Source organism: Crinia signifera, chromosome 3, assembly GCF_055691185.1.
Source record: "Crinia signifera chromosome 3, ASM5569118v1, whole genome shotgun sequence".
NCBI lineage: Eukaryota > Metazoa > Chordata > Amphibia > Anura > Myobatrachidae > Crinia > Crinia signifera.
Genome location: NC_139219.1, coordinates 221945755 through 221969072, shown reverse-complemented (window position 1 = coordinate 221969072; position 23318 = coordinate 221945755). Strand labels below are relative to the sequence as shown.

At 43.9% G+C, this 23318-nt stretch overlaps 1 protein-coding gene across 5 annotated transcripts in view; it reads left to right on the top strand.

The window, feature by feature from the left end:
* The window catches only part of TNK2 (tyrosine kinase non receptor 2), a 155996-nt gene that overhangs the window by 89162 nt on the left and 43516 nt on the right, over window positions 1-23318 (top strand). For all 5 annotated transcript variants that reach the window (XM_083177499.1, XM_083177500.1, XM_083177497.1 and 2 more), the window contains 5 exons: window positions 3599-3779; window positions 6620-6690; window positions 18322-18528; window positions 20524-20676; window positions 22556-22833. In XM_083177499.1, the coding sequence (XP_083033625.1) occupies window positions 3617-3779; window positions 6620-6690; window positions 18322-18528; window positions 20524-20676; window positions 22556-22833 (872 nt within the window). In that variant the 5' untranslated portion in view covers window positions 3599-3616. The remainder of the gene's footprint in view (window positions 1-3598; window positions 3780-6619; window positions 6691-18321; window positions 18529-20523; window positions 20677-22555; window positions 22834-23318) is intronic.

Sequence of the window (23318 nt, the reverse complement as noted above, 5' to 3'; positions counted from 1 at the left end):
CATCATTAATCGGGGCCATGCTACAGAAATATACCCCGCTTTACAATTACCATCAGTATACGTGAGGTTCTAAAGCAAATGTTTGACCAAAATGATGGAAATGTACAAGTCAGTTATATTAATAAATAAAAGCTTTACATTTAGGCCCTGATTCTGGTTTACTTGCAAAACCAAATTCTCTCTCAAATGGACAAAACCATGTGCACTGCAGGTGGGGCAGATGTAACATGTGCAGAGAGAGTTAGATTTGGGTGGGATTTTGTACTTCAAACTGAGATCTATATTGCAGTGTAAAAATAAAGCAGCCTGTATTTACCCTGCACAGAAACAAAATAACACCCAAATCTAACTCTCTCTGCACATGTTACATCTGCCCCACCTGCAGTGCACATGGTTTTGTCCATTAGAGAGAGAATTTGCTTTTGCAAGTGAACCAGAATCAGGCCCCCTATGTGTGTGGTGTCTGTGTGGTCACATTTTGCCTTAACATACAATAATTTGTTTCTACAATAGTCAAATGTACAGTATCCTTGCTGCATGGCTACAAAGATCTCAGGACTCTGCTCTCGTGTTACAGACTGTTATCATGTTGTGTGCACAAAAGTGCATAATAGGCTGTTTGACTTCTCAGAGAAACCTGCAGTAACCAGGACATCAAGCACTATACATGCAAGTTATAGAAGACAGCAAACATTCTGATTTGTAATGTGATGAGCATTACAGATATAAACAAAATCAAAAACAATAATACATCAATTAATTCAATGCACAAATATACTAAAATCATGTATAATTATATAAGATTGTGCTGGTCAGCCATTTTTATGCCACCATAGATTTATGAACAAATAAATCTAATTTAATTTAACAATACATGGTCTGATTCAGACCTGTTCACTAGGCTGCGTTTGTTTTCGCAGCCTAGCGAACAGGTCTGAATCAGATGCCATCCGAGCGAACATCCACCCCCTACCACCACCACAGGAAACCCTGCATATGCATGTGAGGGGGTGTGTGCTCATGTGCAGACCCCCACCATTGGAAATGGTCCAATTCGTACCTATCTGAGCCAACCTGAATCAGGCCCATACACCATTAATGATCTTCCATCATATATGTGTATAGTGTGTAATTGAGTGTACACTAATGTCAGCTTCAGTGTACAGTAAACAATGACTACAGGAGGTTTAACAAAAACATAATAGCTGTCACTTCTAAAACATCATGTTTGGGAGTGTTACTTACCTATATCTGCCATGATCGGCAGCATAGAGGGGATTTCAATGCTTCCTATTAATTCACATTTTCCAAAGTAATGAGATTTGAGGATTCCATCCCGGCCGTTTTCGCAGGAAAACCCCTGGGATTTGCGTCTGCAAATCCGGCACTTTGAAAAGCCAAATCTGCTTTCGTGGAAACGGCCCTTAAGTTTTCAAATGACCCCCCTTTTTCCACGGAAAAAGACGTGGATTTGCGGATCCTCATCTTTTAGAGTTTTGGGATTGTTTCCGAAAATCAGAAAAAATGGAAACATTGAATAGATGGAATGCAAATTCCATCTAATCTTTGCGATAACGAATGCTATTTTGCCCTTTTACCACAAATCGGCAACATTGAATACCCCGTTAATGTGCATTGCTTGCTGGGTACTTATTACATTAAGCAAAAGGCTGCCTGTGGTTCATTACAGTATGGAAAATCAATATACATTCCACATTTACTGTGTTTTGTAATTCATGATCTAGTACAATTAATATATTTTTATTATTATTACTGTTGTGTAGAATACAAAATGTACTACTGGTTTTGTGTTGCTGTAGAAACCTGTGCTACAATCCCACAACAACTGGAAGTGTAGAAGCAGTGTGAGAATTCACACAGGCTGTTGGTTTGTAGGAGTAGGAAAGATAGTAAACAGGTCCTAATCTCCTTGTGCTGAACACTGTCTGGTTAGAACCCTTTAATTCCCACACGGTTTTTCACAGATTTATCTATCCAGTAATGGAATTAATACAGCTATAGAACCATATAAGGTTTAAGAGAAAGATAGAGAGTGTAGAATGTACAATATCAGTGCATTGTGCATCACATGTTTGGTATACTGTAATACCCCTTTCACATCGCCGACACGTTTTAAAAACCGGTATTTTAAAACGGTAATTAAAACGGGTCAGAGCCTTAACATTGCCGCAGATTACCGTTTTAAATACCGGTTAAGTCTCATTCAACATAGCAGTCAAACCGTTTCAACCCGAACACGTTTCAAGCCAGAGTGTCAACATTTATACAAGGATTTTTCCGGATTACCAGTGCGCTGGGTCACTGCCTTAGGTAGTATTGGAGGGTATGAATCACCTTACATACCAGACACACAATCGAACAAGAAAATACCAATACTGTCCTCTAGGCGCTGCTCAACAAGGGTTATTCCACAATTCCTCAGGACAAATACCCAAAATAAAGAAAAAACAGCAATAGTGTAATACTGTTATGGTGAATTAGATGTAATTTTAAACAAGCTGAGATGACATCCAATCCTTAATGGACATGGGAGGACTCGTACCCTTTCAGATGGTCTACTTTTTTAAGGTAGACTAAAACAGCATGTAGGGGGCGGTCAAATCACCGAATGATTCCCACGTGGTCCACTTTTCACTTGTAGAATATGAAATAAGAAAAAGCTGGTATAGTGTAATACCGCTTTATTCACAAACAATTAAAAATACAAATAACAGGCATATGGTACATAGGACTCTCACCAAACGATATTGTCCACACAGAAAGATGCAGACAACAAAGGCAGATAGATGTAACACAGGCGTCCCTGCAGGGACGCCTGTGTTACATCTATCTGCCTTTGTTGTCTGCATCTTTCTGTGTGGACAATATCGTTTGGTGAGAGTCCTATGTACCATATGCCTGTTATTTGTATTTTTAATTGTTTGTGAATAAAGCGGTATTACACTATACCAGCTTTTTCTTATTTCATATTCTACAAGTGAAAAGTGGACCACGTGGGAATCATTCGGTGATTTGACCGCCCCCTACATGCTGTTTTAATCTACCTTAAAAAAGTAGACCAACTGAAAGGGTACGAGTCCTCCCATGTCCATTAAGGATTGGATGTCATCTCAGCTTGTTTAAAATTACATCTAATTCACCATAACAGTATTACACTATTGCTGTTTTTTCTTTATTTTGGGTATTTGTCCTGAGGAATTGTGGAATAACCCTTGTTGAGCAGCGCCTAGAGGACAGTATTGGTATTTTCTTGTTCGATAGAGTGTCAACATTGCCTGTCATTTTAAAGGGGACAGCCTATCACTGCTCTGTAGCTTGTGTTGTTTGCCTGAAATACCGTTTCAGACACATTGTACACATTCACATTGCTCAAAAAACGGCAAGGAACCGTGTAGGACTCTGCTTTTTACACGGTTCGAAATACCAGTTAACTTTAAACGGTAAATCGGCTCTGGTGCATTCACAGTGCAGGCTTAAATGTTTTAAAATGAAAAAAAAATCTTCAATTTACCGTTTTAAAAGTGCGATGTGAAAGGGGTATAAGTCTTACTCTGTTGTTTTTGTTTTGTTTCCGCAGAGGTTGGGTAGTAGTAGCATGCAGCCAGATGAGGGCTCAGAATGGCTTCTGGAGCTCTTGAGCGAGGTACAGCTGCAGCAGTATTTCCTACGCATACGTGATGACCTCAACATCACACGTCTTTTCCACTTTGATTACGTCAAGAATGAGGATCTGGAGAAGATCGGCATGGGCCGTCCTGGTGAGCAAACATAACAGACATCATAAGTGCTGACAATAAACCTTACACCCAGTATATACAGGTTGAGTATATTTTTCTGGATTTTGAAATATTTGTTTCCATACTCACCTGGTCCCTATCTACACTGGCCTACACTGCTACACTAAATGGACACATTTGGAAAGGGATTTTTAACTACATGTCCTGTTTTTTTTATGAGTGAAATCTTTGACTTTTGAATGAACGAGCTCATTTTATCATTCCTAGTATCAATTTGGCTTGACTGTACTCCGTTAGCATGTCTCAGACAAGTATAAGGAATATTAGATGCCAGCTACAGTACATTCACCAAGAGGCAGTGCCATACCAGACAATTAGATACAGAGGTGCTGGTCTTCCACTTACTAAAGAAATGAGGGGGTAGTGTGATGTGCTGCAATGAACTTTACAGTGGTTTTGCAGTAATTTGGTTATGGTTACACAAAACGGAGGATTTCTTGTGCTCACTGTGTGGAAATGAGGTGTGTGTTTTATGCTGGGTGGAAGTGGATAGGGAAGGGATAGGGAAGTTAAAATTTGGGAAAATTACTGTGTGGCAAGACAACTGCAGCCTTCCTTGAACCCTTTGTCCAGCTAATTCGCAGCCCACTGGGGGTAGCTAGCCTGTTTGTGCAAAATCCCACTGCCGTAAAGTGTGTTGGCTCCTGCAATGATTTCAACAGGGTGAGAACATTTGACCACAGTTCAATGAATTCCGCGCCAATAGTTTGAAATTGCATGCAAACAGGAATTGTTGGTGTAAATATGCTTCAGTGCTCAGCACTCTGTTGTAAGGATTAGAGGTGAAAGATTTGTGCTGGTCAGGTCACTAGGGTTTTGAGAACAAAGATCACAAACTGTATGGTCAGCTTGGATATTAAAAGGAAGTTAGGAGGCCTCATAAGGCTTCCCATCATGTGGGAGATGACTGAGTACCAGGGTGTTTGCGGTGCATAGTCTGGTATGAAACAACCGGTGCAGGCGATATACAAAGCTGGGGAGCACAGTGCTACAATGCCTGAACACAGTCCTGGATGGATGCTAGAACTGGTCTAGAGACACAGTACAGAGTGGAAATAGAATGCTGTAATAGAGTATTAATGAGTGGAATTGTACCACACTGTGCTTACAAGATAATTGCACGTCATAGACCAGGAGCTGATACTTGCTGAAGGAAGTACACAGTGTAGCATGGATATAGGTATTTGTTGGTTGAATGTCACATGTAGAATGGATACTGGTATTTGCTGGTTGAAGTGCTCAGTGTAGAATGGATACTGGTATTTGCTGGTTGAAGTGCTCAGTGTAGAATGGATACTGGTACTTGCTGTAAATAGGAACACAACTATGGACTGGAACACACTGCGGAGTAGCGACCATATGCCAGTAGAAGGTCACAGGAGTTGTTCTGACACTGGTCTGAAATTTAGAACAGCCATAAAGAGAGTGCTCAATCTCCTACCTTTTCCTAGAGTTAATTCTGGTTGTGGATCAGAAATTTAGCTGATAGGAATTTAGATGGCAGTGCCCATGCCCTGCCGATATGATAGATGAGACAGTAATGCCAACCATTACACCATTGCAGAAGTTGAGCCAAAAAGCCCCTCTCTATGCAAGGTCCCATGAGAGTCTTTTATAGTGAAAATGTGTTTAAGGCCCTCATACACTGAGACGATTCCGATGAAACGGGCCGGCAAATCAGCCCTAATCAGGTCAGTTTGATGTCCCCTCAGGTCCGATGCGCGGTCCCGTGTGCATTGGACCTGAGATTGTGGTCGGATCTGCTGGCCATCCAACCACCCAACCTGGGTTCTCCCTCTCGGCTCTGAGCCCGGCAGGAAGCAGAGACGCATACGATCCATCACAACAAATTGCGGCAGCTGGTGAGGTATCGGGTTGCCATACACTGCTGCAAGACATCACAGCAGTGTATGGTCACGTTTAGTGGCATTGTGATGCTACTAGGACACACCAGGAGATTGCGCTGACTGATTTGATGTATGCAGTGGTCATGGCTTTTCCCCAGTGCCAGTGCGGTTGTGCTTTGTATACATATTAAATTGCACTCAGATATACAACTGTTCATCAGTGCCGTGTCCTAGTCATGTCACTTTGTGACTAAGACACATTTTTGTCAAAAAAAAAAAAAGATGCCCGACACTAGCAGAGTTGCACTGGATCTTGCGTATATAGAGCAGGGCTGGGCAATTGCGGCCCTCCAGATGTTGAGGAACTACACATCCCAGCATGCCTTGCATCAGTTTCAGCATGGCCACATAGCAAAACTAATGCAAAGCATCCTGGGATGTGTAGTTCCTCAACATCTGGAGGGCCGCAATTGCCCAGCCCTGATATAGAGGGATTATCTATCAGAACTGGTTCTGGTTGATAGATCTACAGTGTCTAGATAGACAGTCAGTAGGTCGACAACAAAAAAAATCAACACGCAATCGCTCGACATGGTCAAAAGGTCAACATGCAATAGCTCGACAGGGTCAAAAGTTCAACATGAAAGAGGTTGACAAGTGTTTCACAATTCTTTAATTTCGTTCACAATTGAACAATATAGTGTGCCGAGCGAAGTGAGGCACCAGGCCCGAAGCATGGCGAATGAAGCGAGCCATGTGATTGGGGGTCTATGTTGACAGGTGTCAACATTGGCAATAAAAAAGGGGAAATTAATGTCGACCTTTTCATGTGTTTATCTTTTTTATGTCAACCTTTTGACCCTGTCGACCTATTTGCTGCCTATCTAGACACGGTCTATATAATAATGCACACCCATCAGGACACCTCTGTAGCATCTCTTTCCTTTTTTATAGGCCAAAGGCGTCTTTGGGAGGCGGTAAAGAGAAGAAAAGCAATGTGTAAGCGCAAATCCTGGATGAGTAAGGTAGGCAAATGCTAAATACAATAGTTTTAGTCTAATTTGACATTTTCACATTTAACTTTCGTTCATTAAGCAATTTTAAGAAGATCAAAGGCTTTCTATTTTTCTTCTACGATCCCCATGGCAGCCATGACAGTGGGATATTCCCCTCCTCCTACCAGATTAGACAGGACTTTTTTCAGGGACCGCCCCCCTTGGGTATAACAGCTCACACCTCCCTCTCCTCTGTGTCTTTTTCTCCTGTCTCCGTCTAGATAGGACAGGCAGGGCGTTATTTTATTTTTAAACAGGGCTACCTCTTGCATATATGGGATGGCTTCCCGGGAAGAAGGAGAGCTGCGGAGGAGTGTGGCCTTTGAGATACCTGCCTCCAGCAGCTACTATGGGTAAGAGCTGTGCTTAGCGCCAGTTATCTGCCTAAAATCCCGGCAGCATGTCATTTTGCATGATCCCCGTTTTTTGTGTGGGTGTGTAACAGCGTTACCTGAAGGCTGTGGAGCTGGGTTGTCACGCTGGGAGACAGAGCTGGCAGGGAGGCTGGCGCGTGGCTGATCGCCGGATGGTCAGCGCGTGGAAGCGTCTGGCTGGAAGCCGACGCTGAGAGCTGCCGGGTGCTGAGACGCGTGCGGCGGAAGTGCGCGTAAAACGTCACTTCCGCCGGCGTGGTGCACCAAGTGTGCACCTAAATAATGTCCCCGGAAACGGGGACCGGATTTTTGGTTCCGCTTTGCGGAAATGGGCGCAAAAATCGCCAGGCATAAGCGCTGCTGGCATGCAAGGAGTTAAGCTGTCCTAAATATAAACGGACATGCTTTGCAGGACCTGTGGTGTTGTACAAGCAGCAGAACCATGGAGGAAAGCCAGCAGCAGCAAGCACCTTCTTCCCAGCAGCCTGACATTGCCCCTTTGAGGTAAGCCCTTTGGTTTTTGGGCATTAGTTGGTTTTATTTTGCATGATACTAGTTAGGTTTCTGCTTTGTTTCCAGTGTGCCTAAATCACCTGTTCATAAGAAAAGGACAGCTAAGAAGAAATTCCTTACCTGTACTTGCATGAGTTGTGACAAGGCATTTGCTAGTGCCGATAAGAGGACTCTGTGTGAAGAATGTTACAAAATCCCACAGCCTAAGGTGGATAAGTCGGACCAATCGGATGTCCTTAAAAAACTGATGGATTGGATGCAAAAGTCGTTTGTCTCCAAAGAAGAATTCTTGCAGTCTCAGAAGCCCAAGAGGTCTCGGGAGCAGGCTGGAATGCTGACAGAAGGGGGTGGTTCCTCGGAGGAGTTAGACCCAGTGGAGGCAGAAGACATTGAGGAAGGTGAAGTAGAGGAAGATGTAAGATCTTTCAACCTCGAATTGGTGGAAAGTGTGCTGAGAAGCATTTACAAATCCATGAATTATCCGGAAGCCTCAGACACTGCAGCAGATCCACTTTTCGAAGATAGATCGAAGAAAGGAAGAACCTTCCCGGTTCACAAAGTAGTCCGTGAGATGATCAATAAGGAATGGGTCAACACGGATAAGAGGATGGCTGGATGGGCGAGAGTGGATAAAATGTATCCTTTCAAAGATGAGGATTTCCTGAAGTGGTGTCTAGTGCCCAAGGTCGACGCAGCGGTGGCAGAGCTGACGTCTAGAACAACCATACCACTGGAAGATGGGGCGGCGTTTAAAGACGCGATGGAAAGGAAGATCGAAAATTCGCTTAGGAAATTGCACCAGACTTCTGCGCTGTCGCTTAAATCCAGTGTGGCTATTGCGTCGGTGGCAAGGGCAATGAGGCTATGGTCGTCGGAGCTCCATACAGACCTAACCGAGAAGATTTCCAAGCAATATCTGCTGAGAAGTTTACAGACCATACAGAAGTCTATCGAATACCTGTGTGAGGCCTCTTTGGACGCGGTGTCGTTCTCGGCTAAGGCGATGGCACAAGGAGTAACGGCCAGGAGGGCGCTCTGGCTCAAACCCTGGAGTGCGGATGCCAACTCCAAGAATCGTCTGACGGCACTACCCTTTGAAGGCGGGTTCTTGTTTGGCTCAAAATTGGATTCGATGATCCAGAGAATTTCGGGGGGGAAGTCCGTGAGACTACCCCAAGACAGAAGGAATAGGTTTCCCATCCCTACCTCTAGCAGGCAGACTTATAGAGAGGCAAGAAGTTATCGGCCCGGTCGCCAGTACTCCCGCAGGGGGAATCCGAATATGACTCGCCAGTCCTTTCGTCAACAGTATCGGAGAGGTGCCAAGTTATGACGGTGGTTCAATGGTGAGAGTTGGAGCCCGGTTGTCTCAGTTTTCGGAAGTCTGGAAGACATCGATATCAGACAGATGGGTCATCAATATTGTGGAAAGGGGCTACCAAATAGAATTTCTAAGGAGGCCTTGGAAGAACAAATTTGTCAGGTCAAGAGTTCCAGTGAAGAAACTGGAAAGAGAGACTCTCACCTTGAAGATTTTACAGCTTCTACAAATAGGGGCAATAGAACATGTCCCGAAAGACCAAGTACGTCTGGGGTATTATTCGAACCTCTTCTTAGTGGAGAAGAGTACAGGTGGTTTCAGGACCATCTTGGACCTGAGGGGATTGAATCTCTTTGTCAAGAAGCTAAAGTTCAAGATGGAAACTATAAGCTCTATCCTTATGGGTCTCAGACAAGAAGATTGGTTAGCGTCGATAGACCTGAAAGACGCTTATTATCACGTCCCCGTGTCACTAGAGGACAGAAAGTTTCTCAGGTTCTCGCTTCTCGACCAACATTACCAATTTACCTGCCTTCCCTTCGGGCTCAGGACATCGCCGAGAGTGTTCACAAAAGTCTTGGTGACACTTGTGGCAGAACTAAGGAAGCAGGGAATCCAAATCTGGCCGTACCTGGACGACCTATTGCTGGCAGGAAGATCAGCGAGAGAGGTCCAGATGAGTGTCAAAATTACGATAGAATTTCTGCAGAAACATGGTTGGGTGATCAACCAAGAAAAAAGTCAGCTGCAGCCATGCCAGACAATCAAGTTCCTGGGTGTCCTTATAGACACAGTAAAGTTTTCAGTGAGCCTGTCGGTAGACCGCTGTCTGAAGATACAAAATCTGACGCAACTGTTATTAACAAAAGGAAGATGCCCCCTGAAGGTGGCGCTACAACTTCTAGGGATGATGACATCATGTATACATATCATTCCATGGGCCCAGTGGTACATGAGGAAGCTACAGTGGCAGTTGCTCCCATTCATGAAGAATCAGACCCACGAGGGGTTCCAGATAATCCTGAATGCCGAGACGAAGAATTCGTTAAGGTGGTGGAGCTCTGGCTTAAGGAGAAGAAGCTCCAGTCTCTCAAACCCAGAATTTGTGGTTATGACGACCGATGCGAGTCTTCAAGGTTGGGGCGCTCACCTTGGGAGGAGCTCGGTGCAAGGGGCTTGGACCGCAGAAGAGAGTGCAAGGTCATCCAATGTCAGAGAACTGCTCGCCGTTTGGGAGGCAATCTGTTGCCTACAAAACAAACTTCGGAATACCAACCTGAGGATCATGTCAGACAATATGACAGTAGTGGCACATATAAACCACCAAGGCGGTACAAGGAGCTTACCTGTACTGAGAGTGTTGGGGAAGATCATGTCGTGGGCAGTGAACAACCTGCAATCAATCTCGGCCGTGTACATTCCGGGTCCAGAGAACACTGTAGCGGACTTTCTAAGTCGCAAGAGGATTCTGCCGGGAGAATGGGAGTTGGACTCGAAGGTGTTCAGTCAAATAGTCGCCAGGTTTGGCGAACCCGAGATAGACCTGATGGCGTCGTTCTCCAACAAGAAGGTGAGCAGATTCTGCTCGAAATCCTTTCACCCACAAGCCGCGGCACTGGACACGTTCTCAGTGAAATGGGAGTTCACTCTGGGATATATCTTCCCGCCATTCCCCATGATCAGCAGAGTGCTCAAGAAAATCAGAGAGGACCGAGTGGAAGTACTGGTAGTGCTTCCATTTTGGCCGAGAAGAGCCTGGTTTACTACAGTACTAAGGATGGCGGTGCAACCACCGTGGGTGTTGCCGGTGATACCAGACCTGTTGAAACAGGGACCAATATGTCATCCAGAGCCAGAAAGCTTCTCGCTGAGGGCATGGCGATTGAGCGGGCGTCCCTAAAGCGCCATAACTTATCCGAACAAGTGACCGAATTGTTACTGAAAGCAAGGAAAGAAGGTTCCTCGCTAATATATTACAAAACCTGGAAGAAGTTCATCTCATGGGGGAACTTTGAGGGTCAGTTTGCCGAGATCTCTACGGCCAAGGTCTTGCAATTCCTGTATGAAGGGTTCGAGTTGGGGCTGGCGGTAGCCACCATTAAGTCACAGATTTCTGCTCTCAGTGTACTGTTGGACAGAAGATTAGCTGAGGAAAAGCTAGTAAAGAAGTTCTGCAGAGCAATCAAGGGAATACGGCCACCAAGAAAATCTTTAGTGGCCCCGTGGGATCTGAATTTGGTGCTAAAAGCACTAATGCTACAGCCTTTTGAACCCCTGGAAGACTCATCGGTAAAGTACCTAACATGGAAGGTACTGTTCTTGATAGCTATAACATCGGCGAGGAGGGTCAGTGAAATTCAGGCCCTCTGGATCAAGGAACCGTACATAGTGATTTTCCCGGACAGAGTTGTGCTGAGAACTCACCCAGACTTCATGCCAAAAGTCATATCAGCGTTCCACTTAAATCAGGAAATATCCTTGCCTAGGTTTTTCCCTGAGCCGATTAATGACGAACAGAAGGCCTATCATACGCTGGATCTGGTGAGAGCAGTTTCAGTGTATCTGGACCGTACAAAGGAGATCAGAAAGTCTGATCACTTATTCATTATCCCTGAGGGTCCGAAGAAGGGCTCTAGGGCTACGAAGCAAACCATTTCAAGATGGGTACGAGAAGTTATCGTATTCGCTTACAAAAATGAAGATAAGAGACCGCCTCCAATCATCAAGGCACATTCAACCAGGGCAGTGGTCATGGGCTAGAAGGGCCAAGGCGTCAGTATCGGAGATCTGTCAAGCCGCTACATGGTCATCCGTCCATACCTTTACTAACCACTATGCCTTGAACGTGTCTACAGCCCATTTTGGGAATCTTGTAATTGAAGAGGCCTTGTCCGTAAGATAAGTCTCTTGAATAAATCTCTGTTACATTCATATTGCCTCCCTCCCGTTTATTATGCAGCTTGGGTATGTCCCACTGTCATGGCTGCCATGGGGATCGTAGAAGAAATATGCGAATTATACTCACCGATAATTCCTTTTCTTCCTAGAGATCCCATGGCAGCCACTTATTTCCCACCCTTTGTGCTAGAAGTTTTTCAGGGACGTTGGTGCGGAGACACTCGAAAGACACAGAGGAGAGGGAGGTGTGAGCTGTTATACCCAAGGGGGGCGGTCCCTGAAAAAAGTCCTGTCTAATCTGGTAGGAGGAGGGGAATATCCCACTGTCATGGCTGCCATGGGATCTCTAGGAAGAAAAGGAATTATCGGTGAGTATAATTCGCATATTTTTTTTTTAGGAAAGTTTTTTTTTCCCGCTTGGGGTCTGATTCAGAGATGGATGCAGATCACCCAGAGGCTGTGAGATTATATGCTAATACCGCAGGAGGCGTCTTGTGTAAATAGACTCCTACCTTTGGCTTATTTGATCCGCAACTGCATCTGAAGATTTGGATCATCTGCATTAACATTGGTCATCTGAGTAATACCCCTTTTACAACACCGCAAAACCCCGGGTCTTCGGCGGTTCAGACCCAGGCCAGCGGCGGTGTAAATGGGACACGCTGTGTCCTGACCTGGGTAGAACAAGGCTAGGACGCCGGATCATCCGACCCAGCTCCCATTTATATCAATGGGGGGGGGGGCAACCTGTGGACCGCAGCGTCCGCAGGTTGGACGGAGGGGGGGGGGGCACAGACAGCCTGCGCTGTTGTCTTCTATGCTCTGCAGACAGTAGTGGCGGCAGCGGAGGAGGTAAATGGATGCCTGTGTTCAGCATCCGTTCACCTCCCGGATTACGGCAGGGGGGGTGCACGAGGGCTGGGGGCAGCTCAGCAGCTTACCTTGGTGCTGGGCTGTCCCCAGCACGGTGTTAATGGCGATTAAATATGACCAGAGAGACAATAAGTGAAAAGCACAGGTTACGTATTATGTCCGCAACCTACGTACCTTTTATACCTAACTACGTGCGAACAAAACGTAGCGCAGCGTAGCGTACCTTTATTGTATATTATACACCAAGAACCGATACCTTAATAAGAGATCCCTTCGCAGTACTTTGTCTCTAATCTGCGAATATACCTTTAAGGACAGTGTCCGTAATATACCTTTATCGCAAAATGCGAATAACAGACACAAACCACAGTATAGAAGTAAGGAGATAAGAACTCCGCAAAAAGGTTGTATTTAAGTCCCTAATGGACAAAAGGGGGTTACAGGAATAGAAAATACAGGTTTAACAGGTAATACAATAGACTAACAATAAAATACTATAATCAGGCTCTGCTAAGGGGAAGGAAACAGATACAAGACACAATCAGCCAATCAATACAATAAGAATAAATACCGTTAATGCAACCGTTACCGTTCTCATCAAATATGCGAAGCGCTGTCCGGTCAGAGCTCACTATCGTTCAGGGATGAACTATAGTCCGGTGGAAAGTCAGGGAAAGGTAGATGTGCCGAAGAGACTTTGGCTGCTCTGGGTCGCCTATCTTATAGGGTCAGAAAGGGGAGGTCAAAGGCCGTTCTCATTGGTCAGAGGTCGTATGTCAGGTCAGCTGTGATTGGGGGGTAAGATGATACACCTGGTTTGGCTAGGTCCAGGGGAGTGAACTTTAAGAGTCCTTTGTCTGATGGTTTCGGCGTCAGCAGTGATAAGAACCGGTTTCATCTAGATTCCTTTGTTACATACTTTCAACAGAAACTGTCCCTGGAATATGGATTATGTCCATAACTATCGAGCCGTGTATATTGCGAAATATTCGCAATGACCGGAATACTACGCATAAGAAACGGAACGGAACGGTACTAAACATGATACAGACAGATGTGTGCAGGGCTAACTAAGCTATGTGTGGCGTTCTAAACCTTTAACTATATTTCATTTAGTGTAAGTGTGTCATTATGAATTTATGTGTGATAGTATGGCTACTCTTCTGGTCCACTTTGTCACACATACTCGGGTATAGAAACTTTATTTGCGCAACTCTGCGAACCAAAATGGCGGCCATACTATCCTAAAATGGCGTGTGTGTAACTCGACTTCCATAACGGCGATCTGTGTTTCTGGCGAGGGATCACCGCGGTCCCGGCGCTTGGAGATGATGTAATCTCCAAACGCCGGCTCTGTCTACACTGCGGGTGGGCACCGCAGTGTAAACGGTGTAAATCCCAGATCCGACCCGGCTTGGATCCTTCTTCCAAATGCTGGGTCGGATCTGGGATTTTTGGTGTATAATGGGTATAACCAACAGGTTACTCAGGATGATTGTGAAATTCACACTCTGAGGTCAGGGAAGCTACGTCCAATGAAGCAGTCACTGGCTTCAGCATGGCCAGGAAACAAGCTCCTGTGTCAATAATGCTGCAGCATCTGGGGCATTACCAGTGACATTGCAGCACATGCATACTACTACTACATGTAGCTACTACACATGCAGATGTATGTACAAATTGGGTTTATGTACCTCAAAATGCCGCGGCAACTGCACATTGCACACTTCGCACTCTATAGGATTGACCACAAAGTGTACACGTAAACTGCACAGTATTTGTCTACCACATGCAAGAGCAGTCAGTATATTTGCTGCATGCAAATAAAGGGGTATGCCTGTATACAGAAAAAGGCCATGGAAGCTAGGGACACCAAAATAACACCACTGTACAAGGCACTGGTTAGACCTCATCTAGAATTCTGGGCTCCTCACTACAAAAAAGACATCATAGAACTGGAAAAAGCCCAGAGAAGGGCTACCAAGATAATAAAAGGGTTGGAGTCATTCCGCTATGAAGCTGAATTAGGAATGTTTACCCTGGAAAAGAGATGTTTACGGGGGACATGCTTAACATGTACAAATATATCAGGGGACAATATAACGGTTTGTCAGACACCCTAGAACTTTGAGGTCGGAAACTAGGACACATGGGCATGTGCTCAGGCTGGAGGAGAGAAGATTTCATACCCTCCAAAGGAAAGGCTATTTTACGATCAGGGCAATAAATGTATCACAGACAAGATAAAGCATATGAAGAGCCAGTGCACCACACACAGTGGTCAACATATTTACAGTCTGCCCTAATAACTGTCAACCTAAAATGGAGAAACCCATTTTTTAATTTATTTACAGTTTCTTATATAGCGCAGCATATTCCATTTGATTGAGGTCAAGCGCCTTGAGTCCTGTTGGAGAAAGTGCGCTATATAAATTAAACTTACTTACTCTTATTTAAATCATGGTATTTTTGTGGTGCACTCCAACTTGTTTTCATTAGGGTGAGTGTAACTGGCTGACGCACATCCTTCATTCTTTAGCCATTACCATTTAGTTTATAAATAGAAAATACAAATATCAACCAATATACACATACATACACATATGATCTCCTTATATGCTCAAACATTATTCATTATTCATCATCTAACTCTTTTTTATTTCCCCAAGTCCCTAAGGGCATAGTATAGTTATAAATAGCTAACTCTTGCCAGAAGAGCACGGAGCATATTGCATTCAGAAATAGTTATGGATATAGAATTGAATAGGTTAAAACAGGCCTCTCCCACACCTTACTTCAGTTCTCTGTCCTCTGTCTGCAGTGTTGAAATATCTGGGTCTGGGGTTACTCTGAAAATAGAACCCACCCACTCAGTATCACATGTCCTTCCACGTTCAGTGCTGGACCAGGACTGTTGACACACGTAGTGTACAAGTGTCAGCAGTTGTCCCAGGATTTCCTTTCTGGGGTCAGACACTGAGTGGAGGATGGACTGATCCAGCTGCTGACCTCTCTGGCATCGGAAGCTGTTAATCCCAGTTGACAGATTTGCTGCACTTTTCCAGGAAATACATCGCATTAGCATTACATTTTTGCAGGACTGAAATATCTAATGGGGATTCCTACATAATACCAGTGCTCGGTAAACTGCAGCATCCTCTTGACTTTTAAAGATGTTTTTTTTTTTGTCGTTGAAAAGATTTCCAAAAATGTTTTAGAATTAAAAAACAAAATGCTGTTTGGTCGAAATTTGAAAGTTCTGGATAGGATACAGTTTGAGTCTCCCATGTCCAAAATTTTTTATGTGTACTGGAATATTTGCATACCATGATGAGATCTATACTTTATACACAGCCTACAAGTAATTTTATACATTATTTTCAATAATTGTGTGCATTAAACAAAGTCGCATACAATTTCAGATATGGGAGACGCCCCTTTTATTTGCTGATTGAATGATGACACTTTTATTAGTGATAAATAATTATTTAATTTAACGCCTCAAACATGCTCAATCGTATTTTTTTTTACTATTAAGTTTTTATTACGTTTATATGACATTAAACAGAATAACAAGCTACAGAAGGAACAAAAAGGGGGAAGAGGAATATAAAGGGAGAGCACACATTGAAATACACAAACAAATCTACAGTACTACAAAACTACAATCACTGCTCAGTGGACACATACATATAAAGAACGGAGGAAGCCACTTAACTGTAGGGTGAGATCGAATGCATAGGCAGTATTGTTCAAATAGAAACAAGAAACTAAAATAATCCCGCCATGTTTTAGAGTTACAATATTCAGATCATCTAGTCCATTTAATTCAGGGGTGGGGAACCTTTTTTGTGCCAAGGGCCATTTGTATGGGAAAAAAATCCTTCGGGGGCCATATGTAAAAATGTATCTTACAAATTGTCTTGCTGCAGTCGTCCCACACTCTGGTGGCTGCCGCTGAATAGGACTGACAGTCTACGGCTGCTGTTGATTAAGAGGAATCTCGCGAGAACTACCGACCTCTCACGAGAATTCCCCTGTACTTTACTCCCGGCAAAGCTGCCAGGCGGTTGGGAGGGCCACTCAGAACGGGTTGGGATCATTTGGTCTATTGCATTATGGTAGAAAGTCATTAGGTCGAATCCATTAGGTCGACATGGTAAAAGGTTGACATGATTCTAGGTCGACATGGGAAAAGGTCGACATGATTCTAGGTCGAAAGGTCATTAGTTCGACAGGTCATTAGTTCGACAAGGTCATTAGTTCAACATTGTCTATGTCGACATTCACAAGTTCGACATGGGGTTTTTCACTGTTTTTTTACCTGAATGTCAACACAGTCGACATGGACACAGTTTAAAGTGCACTGCATCCCCTCGCATCGCTCGCTGCGCTCGCTATGCGGCGGGCACGGTGCCTCGCTACGCTCGGCACACTATTCGGACAGTAGACCAAATGACCGCATCCCCTCAGAACGGCCCCCGGGCCTGAGGTTCCCCCCCATGATTTAATTAATGAATTGGAGGCCGTGGAAGAATAGCGCACACCTGCTGTTTCATACTCATAACAGCCTGTTCTATTTGCAGGATAGTAGGAACTCAGGCGGATCACCAATCTCAATCATAATTTGATTATGATTTATTTGATTATTATCTACTATTTATAATATATTTCTTTCCTTGCTGTATTCATCTCTACCACTTTGTCTGATGGAGCGTCATAAAATATAATCAATGAATATTAGGGATTAGGTAAAAATTGAAAAGCACCTACCCTCGAATCCCAGACCAGACTGGCTACCTGCAGCAAACTCTGCCATTCTGGAGGTTGTCATCCATGTCAGGCCGTTGTCCCATCTGGGTGGCTGTCTGTGAGAGCTGTCAGTAGGGAGGAAGAGATTACAACAGGGTTGCCGACTTTTCAGCTGCCCTCTCCGGGAGAGGGCAGCCAGCTCCATCAAGTAGGGGGCGGGGCCGGCGGGCATGGCACAAATAAGATACTCACATCTGCTGCACCAGCCGCTCCCACTCTCCGTGCTGCCTGCCAGTCCCTCTGAGCCCTGCAGTGGCACGTCACTGGCCGCTACTGCTCCCACCGCTGCCACTCACACTCTCCCTGTTTCCAGTATCCACGGCGGCTGTCATTTAACAAGACAGCGATGCCATGACACTGGGTACGTCATGACATCGCACTGGTCACTGGCAGTTTGGGACTCGTGCATGCACAGTCCACTTTTTCAGCAACAACGCTAAAAAACTGGGAGGATGCCGAGACTTTCCGGGGGACCGGGAGAAAGATTTAAAAAGCGGGAGACTCCCGCCAAAAGAGGGAGGGTAGGCAACTATGGATTACAAACTCCCTGTATGTTCTGGACCATTCCGTCTATTATCCCATCACCCTGACCACATGGGGAGGCTGTAATCTCTTTTTCCCTGCCTCCCCAGTGATAGCTGTCACAGAAACCCACCCTGATGGGACACCGTCTGGATTTGGACGTGTATTACAAGCTCTACATTGGCATAGTTTTCTGCAGGGAGTCAGTCCGGTTTTCTCCCAATCCTTGAAAATGGTTAAGTAGTTGTATACTCAATACCTTGTCTTGACTTGCTTTCTTCTCTGCAGGTGTTTAGTGGGAAACGTCCAGACTCCGAGTTTACTCCTCTGCCCCAAAGTACTTTTCGAAAACCTCCCAGCCCTCCACCTCCAGAAGGTCAGCAGGCCCTGACCTGTCTTATAAGTGAAAAAGACATTTCCCTTTTTGAGAAGCTTGGTGATGGGTCGTTTGGAGTAGTCAGGAGAGGAGAGTGGAGCACTCCTAATGGCAAACTGGTAGGTACACAAAATGTAGTTTATGGTAAGATCCAAGCTCAATTCATTCAAGCTTTATCTATTTATTGAAAGCATTTTAATTATAATTGATCAATTGTAAATTTAAATGTTTGTGTAGACTGTATTGTGGGGATGGTTACCGTTCAAATCCCAATGTCCATTTAATTGTACAAATAAACTGTTAACATTTTTCCAGAAGATGCTAGACTACCAAAATATTGAATTGGAATGAATAAAGCATAAGAAAAATTGTCTATTGTTAATTCAAATCCAAAGTTTAACTTATTTTGGGACATTTTATGTCACATTGTCAGCACCTTGGCAGGAAGGAATGTTTGGGTTTATACTGAGTCTGGGTCTGCATATGTGTGGTTAAGGTTGCAGCCTGGTGTCTCTGGTACAGAGGTGTTATGATATGGGCCTGATTCATACCTGACTGCATGGCTGCTAACTTTGGAAGCCTAGTGATCACTTATACAGAATTCTGCAGAGTGAAATCCTGCCCTGGAACAGCTGAAAATCCACTCTGACGCTGCTCACCATGGAATGATTTCCCCAGCGTGTGCAGTCTGTGTTTCCCCCTGGACTTACTTAGTGGCTGCAATAGAGACAGGCTGATAGGGGCCAGAGTGGGCATCACACATCTTCCTTAAAAACGCCTGGGTACACCTGCGTTTTCCCAGAAACTCCCTGTCAATCGCCTTGTGAACGGCCAGTGATTAAAAAAAGTTACAGGATTTTATTGCAGGACTGCCTCACGCATGCGTACTATGGGCCTTATGCATGCGCAGTATATTGGTCATCACCCGGCCTGTGAATTCCCAGCGTGCAATCAGGTCTGAATTAGGCCCTATGTGCAAAATGCAAATAAGAAGCAAATTGAACCCCTTCTTTGGCACTCCCGAGAATTTTCGGGGATATGCTCCAGTGCCCAATCTGGCAAACCAGGAAAATTCTCAGGATTGCCGCTGTCTGTGCTGCTTAACCCCAGGCAGCGCCACTGAGCTGAGCACTGAACTCAGCTTCAGCCGCTGCCCAGCCCCACCTCCTCTCCCCGACTGTGTGCGACATAACCTTGTAATGTCACGCCCCACGCGGTCGGTTTGCCGGGGGAATGTAGTGCCCAACGGTGATGTAGTGCCCAGCGGTGCTGCCCAGCCCCGGGACACTCAGCGGTGAGTTTTTTTAGGGAGTGCTCTTAAAAAAAACCTGCCCTTTGGGAAGTGCTCCCTTGAAAACCCCCACCACTGAAGGGGTTAAAGAAAAAGTCACACCGCTCACTTGCGCCATATGTGTATTGAGGCTGGTAATTAGGTGGATTATATCTCCACATATATCTATCCACCATGCTCTACAAGTTATGTCCCCTTAATGCCATTTTACTTATTGTTAGGGTTCAGTATTTTCCTGCAGTATCCACTGTTGGTTACTGCTACTTTGTCCTTGACATTACGGTTTTTATCTTCTCAGAATGTGGTTCTCTACATACTGGATAAACTGCACGGTACTTGCCTGAGCGTAGGAATAGTTAAGCTGATAGATGCGGAAATTGTTTTGCAAATACAGTAAATTGGCTTCTGCTACTTAAAGATAATGCTATTAGTGATATCTGTTTGTCACATTGGCGGTAAATTAAAAAAATCTTTTTTTAATTCAATTTTAGTCATAATTCGCTTTTATTTTGTACACCGGAAATATATAGAAAGTTTAGATTTAGTTAACGCTGATTAGCAAATTAGCCTGCTTTAATTACTTAAAGGTATATTTTCTAAGCAGCTTACAAAAGGCAAATTTATAAAAGATTTACATTTTAAACACACTGAAAAGTTATAGATATATTTATGAATTATGGATTATGTTGTGTTTTTTTTTTGCTAGCTACAAGCCAAAATTCAGGGATTGTGCAAACCTGTTTTGTAGTGACTGTTGTAAATGGTACACATTTTTGTTTTCTTTTTTGAGATAACATACTCTATTTATTCACCTTTTCCCCAGTTTAACGTTGCAGTGAAGTGCTTGAAGACCGATGTCCTTACACAGCCCGATGCTCTCGATGATTTTATCAGAGAGGTCAATGCGATGCACTCACTGGACCATGTCAATCTCATCAGGCTATACGGAGTGGTCCTTACACATCCCATGAAGATGGTATGCAAGTCTAGTTTTACCCTTGTGGTTCTGTACCCCAAAGTGCATTATAGGCTTTCAGATTGGCCTTATTGTATGTGACTGTGTTGTATATTCATTATACTGATTTTGAAATACACAAACATTTCTTATAATAGTGTTTCCCAAACTCTGTCCTGAAGGCACAGAAGGTATCCTAACAGTACAGGTTTTCAAAATATAATGTATTCTTGCGCACAGATGGTTAAATACAAATGACTGTTATATTGTCTTGACAGAATTTGGGAAACACTTGTCTTATAATAATATGTGAAGTAAATTTCTCTAAAGCTTCTAAAAATGATAAAAATCACCTCTTTCATTTTTAGAAGCATTATTAAGTTTAACCCTAAGTTTGAACCCAACAAAGTTTGCACCTTAAATGTAATATTGCAAGAGGTTCAGAATATTTTGATGTGGAATTATTTGACCTCAAAGTCCATCTTGAAATTATTTTACTTTGGCATGCTGTCACAAGTAGTTATACAACGGCTTGTAGTGCATTGCTTGCACTACTTTTTATATATATATATATATATATATATATATATATATATATCTTTTTATTTTAGTTTTTGCCTACTCTATTTTCCAATTTGGTGACATGTACTCTTAATACGATGTACTAACACGCACTACAGATAAAGTCATGGTACTAAGCTTATGTGGGGTACACACCACGATGACCCGCGCACGATGCACATTGTGAGCGGATCGTCAGTGTTTCTTCAGACCCGATGGCGACCCGCACCCGGCTGTATGGTCGTTCTTCAGATCCTACCTGCTGCAGGTAGGATCTGAATAACGACCAACCGAACTGCGGTACCGCGCATCGGATCGGTATCGGTCCACACCAGGACAGAAAAGGGCCCAATCACCACACAATCTACATCCAATTGGTCAGAATTGGATCTAGATTGATGAGATCGGACCCCTGTCGTCCTGGTGTGTACCCAGCATTACTCTAGCCACCTCCCACTCCAACCACTGCATATAATAAAAAGATCAGTTACTGTTTAGTCACCACTTCATTACCTCCTTCATTTCTATCAGCCTTACCCACCAGTGGGGCAGATGTACAGTATTAAACCTGGAGAAGAGATAAACTGGAGATAAAGTGAAAGGAGATAAAGCACAGCCAATCAGCTGTGTTTGAAAATGACTGTTGGGAGTTTTCAAACTCCTTTTTTTCTCCTTTTACCTCATCTCCAGTTTATCTCTTCTCCAGGTTTAATACATCTGCCCCAGTGTTTCTTACTTCCTCACCCTGCATTATAATCATATAATGAGATGCAGTGACTCCTCTAGCTCCTCTTTGCTGTGGAAACTGTGGGCCCAACATGCTGCCTGATCTGGTCTTAAATTGTTATACACCCTTTCTCTACTCTCTACCAATGATCTGCAGCGCTTTACAGAGAATATTTGAACATTCACATCAGTCCCTGCTCCAGTGGAGCTTACAAACTATATTCCCTACCACATGTACATGCACACACATTCACTATTCGGTTAATTTTGTTGGCAGCCAATTAACCTACCAGTATATTTTTGGATTTTGGGAGGAAACCGGAGTAACCGGAGTAAACCCACGCAAGCACAGGGAAAATATACAAACTCCACACAGTTATGGCCATGGTGGGGAATGAACCCATGACCTCAGTGCAGTGAGGCAGTAATGCTAACCATTACACCGTCTGTGCTGCCCATGATATTCAGTGTGGAGATAAATACAATGTTATACCAGCTTTGGCTATGAAATAACACTTCTTACTTGCTATCATAGGATGAATTGAATTTATGCAGTATACTGTATGTTAGAAGACTGAGTATTGCATGCAATTTATCAATACCTGTTTTCCAGGTCACAGAACTTGCTCCATTGGGCTCTCTCCTAGACCGATTGCGTAAGAACCTGGGTCACTTCCTCATCTCCACACTATGTCACTATGCCATACAGATTGCTAATGGCATGGCCTACTTGGAATCCAAACGTTTCATCCATCGAGACCTGGCAGCCAGGAACATTTTGCTTTCTTCAAATGACTTGGTGAAAATTGGTGACTTTGGCCTCATGAGGGCACTTCCCAAAAATGATGATCACTATGTCATGCAGGAACATCGCAAGGTGCCCTTTGCTTGGTGAGTGTTTCCTTTAAAAATGTGAGAAGGGCTCAAAAATTCCATAGAAATACAAGGAGGCATTTGAATACATTGTTTTATGCATAAAAACATTGTTACAGTTAAGTACATTGTTACCCATAAAACAATTAGGTTGTAGCTGCCATTTTTCAAGTGCACCTAAGAATACAGAAGCTAATGTCTCCTTTTATAGTACATCTGGCACCATTTTGTTTTCTAAGAAAATAGGGACAGTAAACTACAGTGATAGAAGTGTTTGACAGCAGGCCCAGGCTTGGATACAATAAATTATCACAGATTAGTCAGCTTGATAAATGTACCGAGTGGTACATTACTTGGAATGCTGTAGTGGTACAGGTACAAACTGGGATCCAGTAAAAGTATTGGATGTGACTTACTGGTATAAAACTGTTGTCCTGTTACATAGTACACATATCTGTAGAACGGGGATGCTAAATATGTACTCCTTCCATCAGGGGCGTAAC